Below are 15,960 nucleotides of genomic sequence, written 5' to 3'. Positions count from 1 at the left end.
TTCCTGCCCATGGCAGGGGGTTGGAACTGGATGAACTTTGAGGTCCCTTCCAACCCATATGATTCTGTGATTTCTGACCAGTAGAGAGTGAAACCTTGAAGGCTGTACAGTATGAGAAGTATGAGAAACTACACCTAACTCAAAATCTGGATATTGTGATATACTAGCCTAAAGAGGATACACTAACCTACATAAAGGAAAAAAGACTATTTTTTGCTTCATGTTTGCAGATTCCTTGGTAAATCGCATAACTTGGGGAACAGCTTCCTCATGAGTCACGAGCAGAAGCAGGAATCGGCTGTATTTAGAAAAGCTGATATTTCTACCCAATCTTTCACAGGAAGAAACAAAATGACATAACCCAAACAGAATTCTTTTTTTAAATCACTTTTGGCAGCTGTTAGGGTCACATGGGATCAGGCCCCGGGTGTTAGTTAACGAAGCTGAGAGCCACCGCCACAGCAGAGCTCAAAAAGTAAAATGAGGTCATGCCTCTGCAAACTGGTACTTCTCTGCCTCCAGATACCCGAGGTGTTCCTTTGTACTAAAAGACAGAGCACAAACTTTCAGCTATAGATTACAGTTAATTATATATATAGTTTTTTATTTCTTATTCCTGTTTTCTCAAGTAAGGGCTATTGGCAGTGAACACAACGCAGAAATTCAATTACTCTACCTATTTTTCTTCGCTACCCTATTTAAGAAGAATTTAGGGTGACACCCTATTTTAACCTTACTAAAATCTTATAATTTGTTTTCAGGAAATGACATTTTGCCAAACATAGTTACTTTGCACTTTGAACACTAATCTTGTCAAACAAAATTCTGACTCCCTGGAAGCCCCAGGGGACCCCCTCGTATGCATCTGCTGTGTAAAAATGCAAGTCAAGCTGATTGCTGGCTAATGAGAAGGATTATTGATAATCTTAACTAGTTTGTTTCCCCCTTTTCCCTTAAAGTTCATTTTAGCACCTGTTTTTTTCTTTCCCCTTCTTAATGCAGCAAACTTTGGTTGTGTTTTGCTAGAGGAGACCAGACAGTAGCAGTTACAAAAGGTAAACAAGATCCTGCTCTTTCATGAGGACTCTGATTAAAAAGGGCACACCACAGACATGTAAGAAATCCAAGGAAAATCCCATTTTGACAGCCATTTTCATTACCAGAAGCCATGAAAGTCCAGGCAGCTATACACAGGAGCCAAATGCCTTTTAATTATTTGTACCCGCCTGCAAAGCCAGGTGTAGGCACTCCAGCTGTGGTTCCACTCCAGTCAACCGAAGCTTTGCAGCTGATCACACAAATACAACTAAGTTATAAATGTTTGTTTCCAGACACCATAAGGACAGACTATATTAGTAAACCCAAGCTCAGGTACAGCCCTTGGTGTACAAATGAGGTATACACAGACTATCTCTTCACATTCACAGAATGTATTACAACAAACCACTTTCAAGTTGTCCTGCAAAACATATTGGTGATAAAAGCAACTGTAATGAGGCATTTAGATTTGAAGTCTGAGAATGATTTAAAACAACACAGAGCCCAAGGAGGCTTGCTGGTATCTTTTACAAGTGCTGTATCCAAAAAAAAAAAAGCTTTGTTTTATCATCAAACTCAAAAGACAACACCCATTTCACTTCAAGGCTGAAGAAAAGGCATCCGCCTTGGCTCTGGTCAGCACAGAGGGACCCCAGCCAGAAAAAAACCCAGTTTGATCTCAAAAGTGAGCATCTGCTGCAGCCACTGCTGAAATAACTGCAACTTACCTGCAAGGGGAACTGCACAAAGCTGCTCCATGAACATCGCTGCTGCTTCAGCTCTACAGTCAATCCTGCTACTGGTTTCCTCTGCCTCCAGCTCAGGCGCAGAGATGCAGGTGAAAACGCGAGGTGCTTCTTTTTAAACCTCTCCCCCTGTGCTGCTGACTGGTACCGTGTAGCCCATGTGGGTCTACAAATGCACAAAGGTTTCCATCCTTTCTAAAATCAAAGTGTCAGTTTTGCTGCTGTCAGAGCACTTATTTTTGTACATATAAGGAAGTGGCTGTTGATGTTATCTGAATGTACTTCCTGTTTTATATGTATATGAGCAAAAATAATGTCACGTTAAGCTAAACTGCAGACTCAAAGAGCTCAAGTCAAAGCCTTGAAGCAAAATAATACGCATGCAGCTCATCTGTTCGCTGTCTACCCCAGTTTGCATTCACTTGGTTGATCTTTATCACAATTCCGTACTCTCACAATAAAACTATCATCCCAAACCCCTGCAAAACCAGCAACTGTGCCCTGCACTAACACCGCTTTCTACCGAGACTCCCAGGATCAGTTGACTTACAATGGGCTCGTGTAAGTGCTGACAGACCAAACTCAAACATCACATTGGTAAAAACATGGCTCGAGTCAAGCAATGCCACAAGGCAATTTGGGCTGAAACTGGGATATTCTTTAAGTGACTAGATACTGATTTTATTTTTATTTTTTTTTAAACAAGGAAGGATGATTTTCTGTGGTTTTTGTTGCACAAACAGTCCAGGAAGCAGCCGTGTAGGAGTGCACATTCCAGAGTTGATGCTACACAGACCAACACTGAAGGAATCTCTCTAATTGGAATTTAATGATTTTCTGGTTATTTTCAAGAGCAAACAAATGTACCAACAAGAAATAAAACTCATTTTGAAGTAGAAACTATTCTACTTTTAGGGACTTCAACAGGCTTGCAAGGTGAAACTCACTGAGTTCAACAAGGCCAGCAGGTAGAGGGAGGGGATTCTCCCTCTATGCTCCACTCTGGTGAGACCCCCACTTCAGTCCTGCATCCAGGTCTGGGGCCCCAGCATAACAAGGGTGTGAAGCTGTTGGAGCAATGAAAATGCTGCAAGGGCTGGAGCACCTCCGCTATGGAGACAGGCTGAGAAAGCTGGGCTTGTTCAGCCTGGAGAAGGCTCTGGGGAGACCTTAGAGAAGCTTCCAGTGCCTAAAGGGGTTTACAAGAATCATAGAATAGTTAGGGTTGGAAAGGACCTTAAGATCATCGAGTTCCAACCCCCCTGCCATGGGCAGGGACACCTCACACTAAACCATCTCACCCAAGGCTCTGCCCAACCTGGCTTTGAACACTGCCAGGGATGGAGCATTCACAACTGAATGAAAGAAAGTTGGAAAGGGGCTTTTGACAAAAGCCAGTAGGGACAGGACAAGGGGGCTGGCTTTAAACTGACAGAGAGAAGACTGAGATGAGATCTTAAGAAGTTCTTAGGAAGATCTTAGGAAGCTGGTGAGGTCCTGGCACAGAGAATCTGTGAATGCCCTATCCCTGGAATGCTTCAAAGTACTGGAGCTTAACAGGCATGTGAGTGGCAGCAAGTCTAAAGTACCTAGCTTTAAAGAAAAATAAACAAACTGCTACTGATCCCAAACATATGCTCATCAGCAAGAAGCACTGCAGGAGGCCCCAGGGCTCTCTGATATGCTTGGGAGCCTCCCAGAGAACAGGGTGGCAGAGGTGGCACCTAGGGACAGTGGCAGACAAAATTATGTGAAAATGCTGCCCTTAATCCTCACTACCACAGCCAGCAGAACAGGATGAGACAGAGGAAAGGGAGAATAGCAGAGAAAGGAAACATGCACTGCAAAGCAAAACCTCAAGAATCTGCCAACACAGCAAAAAGCCCTTAGGGGAAGCCCCGGTGTGGTCGTTCCCTTTCTGCAGTGGATCACTGACACAGCAGCATCAACCAGCACCACACAGGGTAAAGGGATAATACATGGCACACTGCACAAGTCTGTACTCTTGTTTTGCTGTAAGAGGGAGCTTATAATGACAGATAAGCAGTGTTCCTCAAATCAAGGTCACTTCCATGGCTTTGGGGGCTCCCGCTTCCTGGAGTGGGCTCACCCCAGCCCAGACAGGCTCTAATCCACAGCAGGAGGAGTGTCTGGAACCAGCAGGACCTGACCTTTCTTAGTGAAATTCAGGTAATATCCCAAGTCCAAAAGCAGGCTCTGCATGTGTACAGTGCAAAAACTGCCACCCCCAGGTTCAGAGACGCAAAAGGCTGTATTTTAGGAAAGTGTATGCAAAGAAACATATGCCCATGTTCCTGCCCTCCCCCCTCCAAAGCAGCATTCAAATATCTCGTGTGACACAGGTGAAGGTCGTATCAAAATCCGTGCGCACAGGTTTCAGTAGGACAGAGTATTGTCATCATCCTGTAATACTCCATAAAAACTAAAGGTTGCTCTTCTCTCATTGGAGTTGTAAGTACAATGTACTTGCCTGTACTTCAGTTACACAAATTGCTTAAAAAACAACCCTCCCATATCAAAACCTTTTAAAAAGCAAAGTACCAGGGCACTTATTTATGCCTTTGAAAGTTCTTTCATGTAATTTAGGTGAGAAAAAAAAATTATATTCTTTCATGAAGCTGCTGATTTTTAGCTGAAGCAGCTTTAGGTTTGGTTTTTTGTTTTGGGTTTGGGTTTTGTTGTTGTTGTTGTTTGGTTTGTGGGTTTTTTTAATAAAGAAAACAAAGAAAGTTCTAAGGGTAAAACACATGCCATTGGCAAAGACATCATTTATATAAACCAGAACAGATTTCTAGAGGAAGAGCTTATCACAGATCAAAGATGACTCAAGATTTAGAAGTAAACTGATCTGGTTTAAGAGTAAAGGAGTCTGCTTTAAGTCTTACAGATCTTGACATCCTGCAGATAATAACCCATTAATGTAACAGGAGACAGAACCAGTGAGGCTGCCCCTTGGTGAGGGACCAGCAGGGTGCCCAAGGCAGGGTGCTACAACCCACGCCAAGCAACCTACGCGATCTGCACAGAGACACAGAGGGCAGGCATATGATAAGAAGTTATTCTGCATAATTTGAGATTAAACCAGATTGCAAAGAATGGCAAGAGGATCTCACACACCTCCTGAAGGGGCACAAACCAGCAGGTGTAACTCAGAAGATACAAGGCAACATGATGACCAAAAGGAAGAACAAATCAAACTCTACTCTGTTCTAGTGAGACCCCTCCCTGCAGTCCCGCATCCAGCTCTGGGGCCCCAAAAATAAGGAGGATGTGGAACTGTTGGAGCAAGTCCAGAAGAGGCCATGAAGAGAGCTCTAGGTGGGGTCTGAGCCACATGAGCCTCATGCACCCATACAATGAGAGTACATTCTCATTCAGTGAATACCCACTGCACACCTTCGCACCAGTAGAAGGGTTTTGGCAGACTCTACCTGTTACTGCAAGTCTTTAACCACTTCAGAAAACCTCTCATGCACTTCCATGCAGGTATCCTGTTGCATGGGAAATAAGTTTTAAATCGTGTTTTATTTCAGCCAAGAAATTCTGTATGTGACTGAGGAGAAAAGATTGGATTGAAGGGTAAAGATACAGCACCAGGAGCTGCACGAACAGCTCTCCAGGAAGACCCAGAGGTGGAGTCTGCTACCTCTGCCCAAAGGGAGGGCTTCCTCACATTTTATCATGGCTTTTTTTATTAATTCAACTCAGAGCATCTAAGCAAACAAGCAGATACCAGAGCAGAATTCTGACGGATGAAAGAACTCACTGGTCAAATGAGTAGGTGCTGAAACTAGAAGTGGGGAAGGTAGGAACTCAGTTTATTACTAATACAGGGAGTAAATAGTATAACAACTCATTGGCTGAGAGCTGCTGGTTTCCACTGTTCCTGAAGCAGCACAACAGCATGATGTGGCAGTATCTGACAAGATCCATTGCCTTCTCAGGGTGGTAAAGGCATCAGGATTCAACACGGAGAGTGAAATCCATTATTTCCTCTGCTTGGTACTTTACTTCTGTAGAAAATCCAGAACCTAGATATCCTAGAGTCATCACTGAATCGTCAACTTCAGCAATCACTAAGATAAAGCAGTGGAGGAAAAATCAACAGTTTATCAGCTAAGGTGTAAACGATTTCATGATGAACAGTACTGAATACCTAAATATTGCTGGGTTTATGAGGGAAAGGAGTCCAAAAAAGATAGAAGAAAACAGCACAGCAGCTCCATCCCAAACCTTACAGGACACAACAGTCCACATGCTTTAACCTCAGAGATTCTGCACTCATTCCTGGTCAGTGTTCCACCCAAGCAACAGAAGAGGCCAGAAGTAAGAGGTAGAACTTTCTTGGGAAAGCAGGTGGATGGCAGAGAAAAGCTGGGAAAAAACATATTCCCTGTTCCTGGGTGTGCAGCACAGTGGTCTGTGACTTGTATCAAGGCCTTAAACATTTTATTTCCAGATACCTTCTCCCTTTTGGTGCGCACAACAGTAAATCAATTCAGGAACACCAATGGTAACAGCAGATTTTAGGCTGTTAACTCGTAACAGCCCATCTTTATAAAGCAACAGATGAGATGGATAAAAACCTCCAAGTCCTTCACAGGCATGGACCATGTTAAAAATCATCACTCCTGAAAAGAAAAATTACCTTTCCGTTTCCATCTGCTTTTCTTGCCATCTTTGTTACTGCACCCATCACTGCTGCTGCTGCTGTTCTCGGAGCTCTGAGAGTCAGATTGGGCATCACTGCTCTCCTCTGAGCCATCTGAGAGCTCCTTCAACCCATCTGGAACATCCTTCTGCAAATGGAAGAAACAGATATAGTTACCCACTCACCATAAACTCTCCCACTTAACAAAATTCTTAGAAGTAGCAGTTTTCTTTATTTACCCAGCACTGATTATGGATTTTTTTACACCTCAGAGCAATGTCAGAACAGCTCAGCCACTGCCCCCAAACATGCACACTGTCGTCTGTGAGCCCATACGGAACACTTAATCCAGCCCAAGCTGGCATACCTTTTACACTACCCACATCACCTCTTTCCCAGGTACACTCTTCCTTAACTCATTCTCCATCCCCAATCCCTAATTCCAATATGATCCCACTTCATGAGAAATCCAGACAATTTTTGAACTTAGGACAGAAAAACAGCTGGACAGCTCAGTACCTCATAGTCGCCATTATGGTCACCAGTAAGGTTTCTGCAGGCAGGTCCACAGCAGCCCCTGCCCTGCTGACACAGGTCCTTTCAAAACTGGGCCTGGCTGGTGTTTCTGCGTAGTAAAGACATTTGGACTGGCACAGACGGTGGGTTCACCTGCAGGGTTTTAGGCTGGTAATGGCCCCCAGAGAGAACCAGCAGCATTCACCCTGCCCACACCTAAACCCAGACTGCCCTCTAGTGATTCATAGAGCCATAGAACCAGAGCACGGTTTGCATGAGGAAGGGACTTTGAAGCTCTAGTTCAATCCTCCTGCAAAGGAGCAGGGGCACATTTCACTAGACCAGGTCGCTTCAAGCACCATCCAACCTGGCCAGGGATGGGGCAGCCACAGCTTCTCTGCACAACCTGTGCCAGCGCCTCACCACCCTCACAGGGAACAACTTCTTCCTAAAATCTCATCTCAATCTCCCCTCTGTTAGTTTAAAGCCATTCCCCGTTGTCCTATCTCTACAGGCCCTTAACAAAAGCCCCTCTCCAGCTTGTCAGCCCCCTCAGCACTGCTGCTCCAAGGTCTCCCCAGAGCCACCTTATTATTACTCTGCCAGACTGAGATTTTAACCTACATTGGAAATCAGTGCTAATTAGCAACAACAGACTGTTTGCTGCTATTGAGGTCTTCAGTTGTGGTCATTAATGCTGCCACTCTCCAAACACCTAAAACAGCTCTGGACACCTTGCAGTGGTGCTGAGCCAAGCCAGGGAGGACAGCAGCCAGAGGCACCAGTCCATTCCCACCCAACATGGCCACCTGCATCCCCCTCTGCTCTGCTTCCATCCCACCACCTCAGTAAGTCACACGGCAAAGCAAAAACTGTACTGTCATCCTGAATTCCTGTTAATAAAGTAACTGAAGCTTTAAATATGTACTGTATAAGCAAACAGGACAGTGGCCATAACAGCTGGACAGGAAGACAGGTCTGTGTGCATCGGGTGGGCAAAATCCTTCTGTTAATACCCACTGGAACAAGCAAATCAAAACACTTCTCCCTCCCTTTAACTAGGGACAGTTGTTTTCTTCTTCTTTCTCTGAAATTAGAGCTGAGTAATTTCCATATGTAAGGCTGATGAGTACTCAAGACAATACAAGTGTTAACAATGTAACTGACTCCAGATTTCTTCTATTAGCACAGTGAACTACAGGTTCAGATAATCAAGAAAGAGAGAGGCAACAGGCACACACTGATACACATAAATTCCACTTCCACATAAGGAAAATCTCTACTGCAAAAATGATGAAATACTGGAACAGTGAAGCTGAAGATTTTCATCCTTGAAGGAATTCAAAACCAGATGGACATGGTCTGAGCTACCTGCTGTAGCTGACTCTGTATTAAACAGGCAGGTTAGACCAGATGATTCCCGGAAGTTCTCTTTTCGGGGCAATTCTTAGTTGATTCCATTGGTAATCTAACTGGTACTTGTAAAACCCAGTTTCTCGTATGTTTTGAATATTTTAGGATCAGATGAATCTCATGTTATCTCTATTGAGCATGGAAAGAAATGAGGAGAGCAGTTCCAGTGAAGACACCTGCATGAAACAGGTCTACATGTAGGGAAGGGAACCCTACGTGCTCTGATGGCACAGTCTTCAGAGTCAAATCTAGAGAGTCAGGAACAGTGAGAGGAGGCTTCCTTCTAGCAGTTTAACTGGGGTAAAAGGTTTCAAATAAATGTTATTTTTAAAGATGCCAATTGGACAACTCAAGGAATACACACTTTCTCTCAACAGAAGCTCTCTGACTACTATTAGTAGACTGAGGAAAGGTAATTGTTCATTTCTAGCTGCAGGCTGAGATCAGTAGAAATGAAGTTACCCTTCTAGGGCTAAAATTCCATTAAAGTTTTAATTACTCTTTCATTTCTGAGATAGTAATATCAGCAACCATGAATAAAAACTAGCACCTCCAGTTGTATATCCAGCACCCAGGTGCTCACTAGCAAGCAGGAAGCCTTAGTGTTTGCTTTCAGAGGAAAAATTCATGCTACAATTCATGCCAATGAGAAACAGTCCCTTCTTCAGGATTCCCCTAATCCAACATTTTTAAATGGATAACAGTGAGCTGCGCATTCAAATGATGCTCCTCCCCAAGCCACTTACCTTCAAAGTGTACACTCCCATGCGCCCTGGGACCTTATAGAAAATGCCCTCTTCCCCTCGGGAGTTTGTGTGTAACATGGCATTCAGGCAGGCAAGAGGAGAAGTCCCACTGAAAACAAAACCAAGAGATTAATGTTTGAATATATCTGGTTGGTGTTAAACTTCTGCTGGGAGACAACTGCAACCCCTCACCTGACCATCACACATGCAGAGGCATAAAGAGTACAGATGCAACTTCTACTCCCAAGCAGAATACAAGCTGAAGCTGTTGTAATAAGCAACAATGAAACCACTCCACATACCCACGCTCCAGTCGAGGGAAAAAAACAAACAAAAAAGCCCCCGAGTTCAGGCTCTCCAATACTTCCTTGACAAACATCAGAATGGTCCCACATTTTTAAAGCTCTAGATAATCAACGCTGCTGATCTGAAACTGGTTTGTTGTGAGCTAGTGACTGACTGCAGACATGTTTAAAGTTGTGTTGTTTTCGAAAAACAACCCCAAACCCTGTGTCATACTGAAATTAAGGTTGTGGGATAAAGAATGGAAGCCAATTGTGCAATTCCCGCTGAAAAAAGCGGAGATCTTCAATCCCAGCCAGGAGATGGAAACAGAAGATCCACTTTTTCACTGATGCCGGTGGGGGTTTCTTTGTTTGTTTGTTTAACCCATTCTGCTGCAGACAGAAGCAAAATCAGGACACAACGATGCAGGTGACTTGTTCCCCCTGCAAACTCGGGCATCATAACCTCTACTATATAGGTGTCTGCTTGCAAAAGATATCAAGCACAATACCTGCACAGAAACTGAGTTTTCACCTTCCAACACCCTGTCACAAAGGCTGGACCAGAACCACCAAACTGACTAAAAACCTAAGTTCGTGACAGATTGACTGAAATCCCTGGGCCAGAAGTACAGCTGTTTGTCTGAAGTAAGCTGTGCTATGAACATTCAAACCACTCGCATTGAGAGGGGTGAAATAATCCCTGTGAGGAAAAGGAAATAAAGGTGAGGAGGATCACAGCCCTCAACCATGTGGGCAGGGCACGCATGCTCCAAGTTCTGCCCAGGAGCTACAAAACAACTCTGCTGAGTTATTGATGCCTAGCACAAGCAGAAACCAATGTCCTGACCCAGGTCTGTGGTCTTCTCCACCCCAGCATGTACCAGTTAACTGGGAGGAAGCAGATAAGTCTCAGGCACACCAGGGACAATCCACCCATTTTATTTTGGTTCTCTTACATGTCAATGGTTTCATTTGGGTACCCTTACACTGACCCAGTGACTCTCCTGGCTAACAAATGTCTTTTGGAGAGACAGCAAACAGTGGTACAACAGGGACATCAGTAATGCAAGCACCTCAGTTTAATTCCTGCCAAGATTTCATGCTCATCTTCAGACACTGCATACTTAGATTGACATTTCAGCCAGAATTCCTATCACTCAATATAGGTTTCTCCTAAATTCATCTACATGCCACAGACCACCTCTTCCTTGACTAACTCCACTGAAACCAGGTCTTGGCTCATCAATCCCTGCTGCCTCATGGCTTTTCCATGCACCTTCCCCAGTAGTGAGGCAACTGCTGTTAACACAAACAATGCAACTGGAAGCAACTTCTCTCTCACCAGCTTCACCAAAGCTATGAGCTAACTCCACAAGGTTAATCCTCTTCTCCACAGGGTCTCTGAAAGTTACAATTCAGTATGATTTCCTACAGCAACACAAGGTTCTTTCCAAAGACACTGCTCCCCAGGGTACACCCATCTCCTCATCTCTCCTCCTGGATTTGGTGTCTGCACATGAGCACTACGCACACAAGTGTATTTCATACAGGCACAGCTGTGTGGCAGTATAAAGTACCCATCCTTCTCCCATCACTGTTCAGCATCATCTCTCCCAGAATCATCAAATCACAGAATGGTTTGGGTTGGAAGGGACCTTAAATCTCACCCAGTTCCAACCCCTCTGCCACAGGCAGGGACACCTTCACTAAGACCAGGTTGCTCAAAGCACCGTTCAAACTGGCTTTGACAGTGACAGGACAGCCACAGCTTCTCAGGGCAACCTGTGCCAGGGCCTCACCACCCTCACGCTGTATCTAGAAAATTATCAGGAGTCCCTGCATACTTTTCTTCCAGATCACTCCTAGTATGCTGAAGAGCACTGAACACACCAAAGCATACTCATGTTTAGGAAGCTCAGGGGCAGTGAGGAAAGCTCTGCCCATGTACCTGACCTTTAGCTCATAGAGCTCATCCTTCTTAAAAACTGTATCAAAGAAGAAAACCAATGTCAAGCCAAGCATTTCACAAAAATCTAGGCAGAGCTATGCTTTGGAAGCTCACCAAGCAATGAAGCATTGGCAGGCACAATCTTTACTCACTGGCCCCTGCACTGCTCCTACTGAACTGACTCCATTGTTTAACAGCTAATCCACTGTCCTGGGTTCAGCAGTAGCAGTCAGTTTTTTCTCCTTCTTAGTAGCTGGTGCAGCGCTGTGTTTTGACTTCCAGCTTAGGAACAGAGCTGATAACACCGATTGTTTTTAATTGTTGCTAAGTAATGTTTACCCTGACTAAGGACTTTGTGAGTCTCATGCTCTGCCAGGGACGAGGGGAGGCGGGAGGAAGCAGGGACAGGACACCTGACCCAAGCTAGCCAAAGAGGTATTCCATACCACAGCACATCATGCCCAGGGAGATAACTGGGAGTTACCCGGGAGGGCACGGGCTCTCTTCGGGGGGTTCGAACTCATTTGGCAGTGCTATCGTATTCTCTTCCCTTGTTATTTTCTCTTATCATTATTATCATTGGTGGTAGCAGTAGTGATTTGTGTTATACCTTCGTTACTGGGCTGTTCTTATCTCAACCCGTGGGAGTTACATGCTCTGATTCTCCTCCCCATCCCTCTGGGAGCGGGGATGTGGGGGAGGGGAAGTAAAGAAAGAGGGAGAAAAGGGGGGGGGAGTGAGTGGACGAGCTGTGTGGCTCGGTTTAAACCATGACATCCACTCTTCTTCCTGTATTGTTTTCTCATGGTTACCCATCTCTAGTTATGTGCCTTCCTCTACAGGCTCTTCTGGAAAGCTGATACAAATGCAACATTATCCCAGCCTTTCGTACAGCTTACTGTAAAACATTTTAAAGGTTAAAACCAGTCAACAAATCCCACCAAACTTCCAAAAAAAGTGGGTTTGATTTGAATATAAGGTGCATGGGTCTTCATGTCATATTAGACCCTTTCTGCCTCTCTGATCGAGTACTTGTGAGCGCTTGAGCCCTTTCTATACAAACCATCTCATTCTCATGACTAGTACCATAAGGCACCACTCTGGGCACAGGGTGGCAAGTCACACTTTGAGCAGTCCCCCACTGCAGCTGCAGAAGAGCAGGAGAGTGGTTGTGGCTGCAGGGTTACAGGAGCTGCCTAACCAGCAGCTTCCAACTTAACTGATGCAGGTCTCAATATAACATAAACCTCAAAGTAGGGGGTATAAGGGGTGAAGCAACACCCCCCCAAAAAAAAAATCTGAAAGTGAACCCAGGTGCTCATGCCAGAATTGGGATGAAGCCCCAAACAGCAGGGTTGTGTCAAACCTGTCTGCATCCCACGGGAAAGCATAATTTTGGGTGTGTTTCTTTGATAAAAGGTGCTGTTGCCCACAGCTCTGGCAGTTTGCTAACAAACATGCAGCAAGACTGTGGTTACATTTATTCTTGGATATGAAACTTTCTCTCCTTTGGATGGGAAGGTTTCACCCCTCGTTTGTTCTCTGCTGCCCCTCTGCTCAGAATCCCTGAATGTTCACTCATCACTTTTTCCAACTGTTTTGCACCCAGCCTACCTTTTGTTACTTTAAAAAGCAATAGCTGCCTAAAAATAACCCTGGGCACCAGATGTTATTATGCCACTTATTTTATTGCCTTTTTTTTTAATTGATGAAGGCCATCTCCTCCATTTGACAGGAACACACATCATGTACTCATCAGCCACGCTAGCGGTTCCCATCATTCTGCCTGAAAAACAGCACTTCGAGAAGCAGATGCAGTGAAAGATGAGTTCCTGCCTATTCCATATTCATCATTACCCACTGTTTCATGTCAGTCCCTTCCATCCCACCTAAACCTGTGCTGCTCCGCATGCAGAGCCACTGCCAGTCTCCAACACTGCTGACCACCAACTTCTATTCAGGTTACTGCTAACATACCAGTCTTTGTGGAAGTCTCAAACAGGATTAATCTTTCACAAAATATTATGTGGAGCACAGCAGGATAGCAACATGACTAGTTTGTGACTGCTGTGCCTCTTGGTGTCCCCTTAGAGGAAGCTGGGTCAGATCTGTTAGAGCTCAAACCCCTAACTTGGTTTCTAAAGCTCCTGTCTGAACTGAGATATTCTCCAGCTTTGTGCTCATGGTCATCAACCACCCTGGGCTCTAAATAAGCTTAAGCTGTGGTTCTTGGCTTGAAGATGAGAAGTTTGAGTGGCAGATGCACAAACCTTCTCAGTTTTGAGAGGCAAGAATTACACAGCTGCTTTGGAGTCTCCTGTTCTACCAGTTCTCTGCAGTCAACAATCTTGACAGCTTACTGCAGCATGGGTGGGTGGCATATGCACAGCTAGGGCAGGAGAAGACAAGAAGGATATATTCATGTACATCATGTACATCAAGTTCTCCCAGAGACAACTGAGCAAACATTATCCCTTCCACCAGCTCCCCTCCATCACCTTCCCACAGCTAATGCTCAGGGTCCAGCAGTTGCTTTGACCCTCTCCACATACAGCTGTTTCCATTTAATTAGTTAATTGGGAATCTTCCAAAATGAGCCAAATACCACTGAGCTAAATTTCCATGTTCCCCTGCTCTCCCTGACTGCCCAGTTTTCGCCCAATATTAACTGCTATGAGCAGCAGGAGGCAGCAAAGGAATCCCACTTACAGTTAAATGCAAGGTCAAAACATTGGTCCAGATACTGGCATATTGGTGCAAATGCATTAAAAGAGCAGCCATTTCCTACCTGAGCAATTTCAATGCAAGTCGCACAGCACCTACAATCCCTCCAGGACTTCATCTGATACCACACTTAAGGTGTGGGGTTTGGGAGTTCCATTTAGGTCTGGAAACAACGGAAGGCTTCTGAATCAAAATGACATTTTCTCCTAACTCAGTGCATGAAGTTCTTACCTGGGATGGGATGCACGCTGTTGAACACAACAGTGGGCACAACTCTAAGCTCAGTTTCAAGGCACCCAGCTGAGTTCAGATGCTTCATCTAGAAAGAGCATGCTTACAATTTTACTGAACTACTGGGGTATCCTCCAAGAACTAGCTATGGCAGGACACCAGCTTATGCCAGCACTGTAGGGGCTCATCCCCATGGCCGGTCTACCTGGAATGTTTCTATCCCAAATCTAATTTATACACTGAAAAAAAAAAAAAATTACTTGCACTATCAAGATACTGTAACATTATCCAACTGCCAAGTAATACAAGCCCTTATCAGATCTATTCAGATATTTCATTAGTGTATATTGGTAACATAATTCTGTTTCATCAGGCCACTTTCCTGACAATAAAAGGATTTTCCTGATAAAAAAGGATAAATTCCCAATACAGAAAATAATTGATTCAGACATGCTCCACCTCCAGAAAATTACAGTGCCTCATATAGTGTTCCTAACATGGATTTTTGACAATTAAAAAAAAAAACAAAAAACAAAAAACCAACCAGCAGGATGATTCCTGCTGTAGTTCATCATGACAGCAAGAATACTGCTCCAAATACAACAGGCCGAACAACCCAGGGCCAAGGTATTCAGCCTCTTAATGCCTGCAGCATGCTGCTGCTTTTTCATAGAATCATAGGACAGTTTAGGTTGGAAGAGACCTTAAGGCTTATCCAGTTCCAACCCCTGCCACAGGCAGGGACACCTTCCACTAGACCAGGTTGCTCCAAGCCCCATTCATCGTGGCCTTGAACACTGCCAGGGATGGGGCAGCCACAGCTTCTCTGGGCACCCTGTGCCAGGGCCTCACCGCCCTCACAGGGAACAACTTCTGCCTAAGAGCTCATCTCAGTCTCTCCTCTGTCAGGTTAAAGCCATTCCCCCTTCTCCTGTCCCTACAGGCCCTTGTCAAAAGTCATTCTGCTCTCCTAAAACTTATCCATTACCCTCACTCGCAGTACATTTCAGGTTGAGAAAAAACTCAGGATTAATTTACCCACCCATTCAAAGCTACCTTTATCAAAACCAAAAATGGTTCACGTGCTGACACATGCTTTAACCATAGAGAGTATTTTCATTTAGGGATGCTGCTTAAGAGAGATCAAACACAAGCAAGTACCCACCAATACTTACCAGGTGACCACCCAGTGAACAGGATGAGCAAATCCATGCTCTTAAACCAGTATCACTGGAGTGGGCACCAACCTTTTAGCTACACAGCACCTTCAACAGCAGGGCCTTAATAATACCCATTTTATCAGTCAAGAAGTGAGGTACTGCACAAACTCCTGCTTGAAATGTCTCCAGTGTGCTGTAGTGGGGCAAATAGCAAATGCTATTCCAGTTACATATTCAGTTCCCAATCCTTCTGCTGCTATCACTGTGCTCAGCAGTGCTGCCTTGCTCTGAAAATGGTGGTTTAGTAATTATTCCTTTCTAGCACTAGCTTGCCAGCTGAAGCCAACCAATTCAGTGGATTTACTGGAATTTATAAACCTGTTTATAACTTAGAAACCTGTGACTGCTACACAAACTAAATTCTTACACTGTTGACTCATTGAGTGGTTCTGCTAACATCCAAATATTTAGTCTATCCT

The 15,960-nt window shown here is 44.5% G+C and overlaps 1 protein-coding gene across 3 annotated transcripts in view; it reads right to left on the bottom strand.

The window, feature by feature from the left end:
* Nucleotides 1-15,960, bottom strand: part of ASXL2 (ASXL transcriptional regulator 2) — a 114,903-nt gene that overhangs the window by 53,678 nt on the left and 45,265 nt on the right. For 2 of the 3 annotated variants that reach the window (XM_065682014.1, XM_065682015.1), the window contains exons 3-4: nt 9,132-9,240; nt 6,454-6,604 (exon numbers count right to left, since the gene is read on the bottom strand). In XM_065682014.1, coding sequence (XP_065538086.1) covers nt 6,454-6,604; nt 9,132-9,240 — 260 coding nt within the window. Of the gene's footprint in view, nt 1-1,766; nt 1,927-6,453; nt 6,605-9,131; nt 9,241-15,960 lie in introns of those variants that run through there. The other variant, XM_065682016.1, reaches the window with a different exon arrangement.

This window comes from Lathamus discolor, chromosome 5 (assembly GCF_037157495.1).
Source record: "Lathamus discolor isolate bLatDis1 chromosome 5, bLatDis1.hap1, whole genome shotgun sequence".
In the NCBI taxonomy this organism is placed as follows: domain Eukaryota; kingdom Metazoa; phylum Chordata; class Aves; order Psittaciformes; family Psittacidae; genus Lathamus; species Lathamus discolor.
Note: the sequence above shows the minus strand (reverse complement) of the source record. Positions and strands in the feature narration are given on the sequence as shown.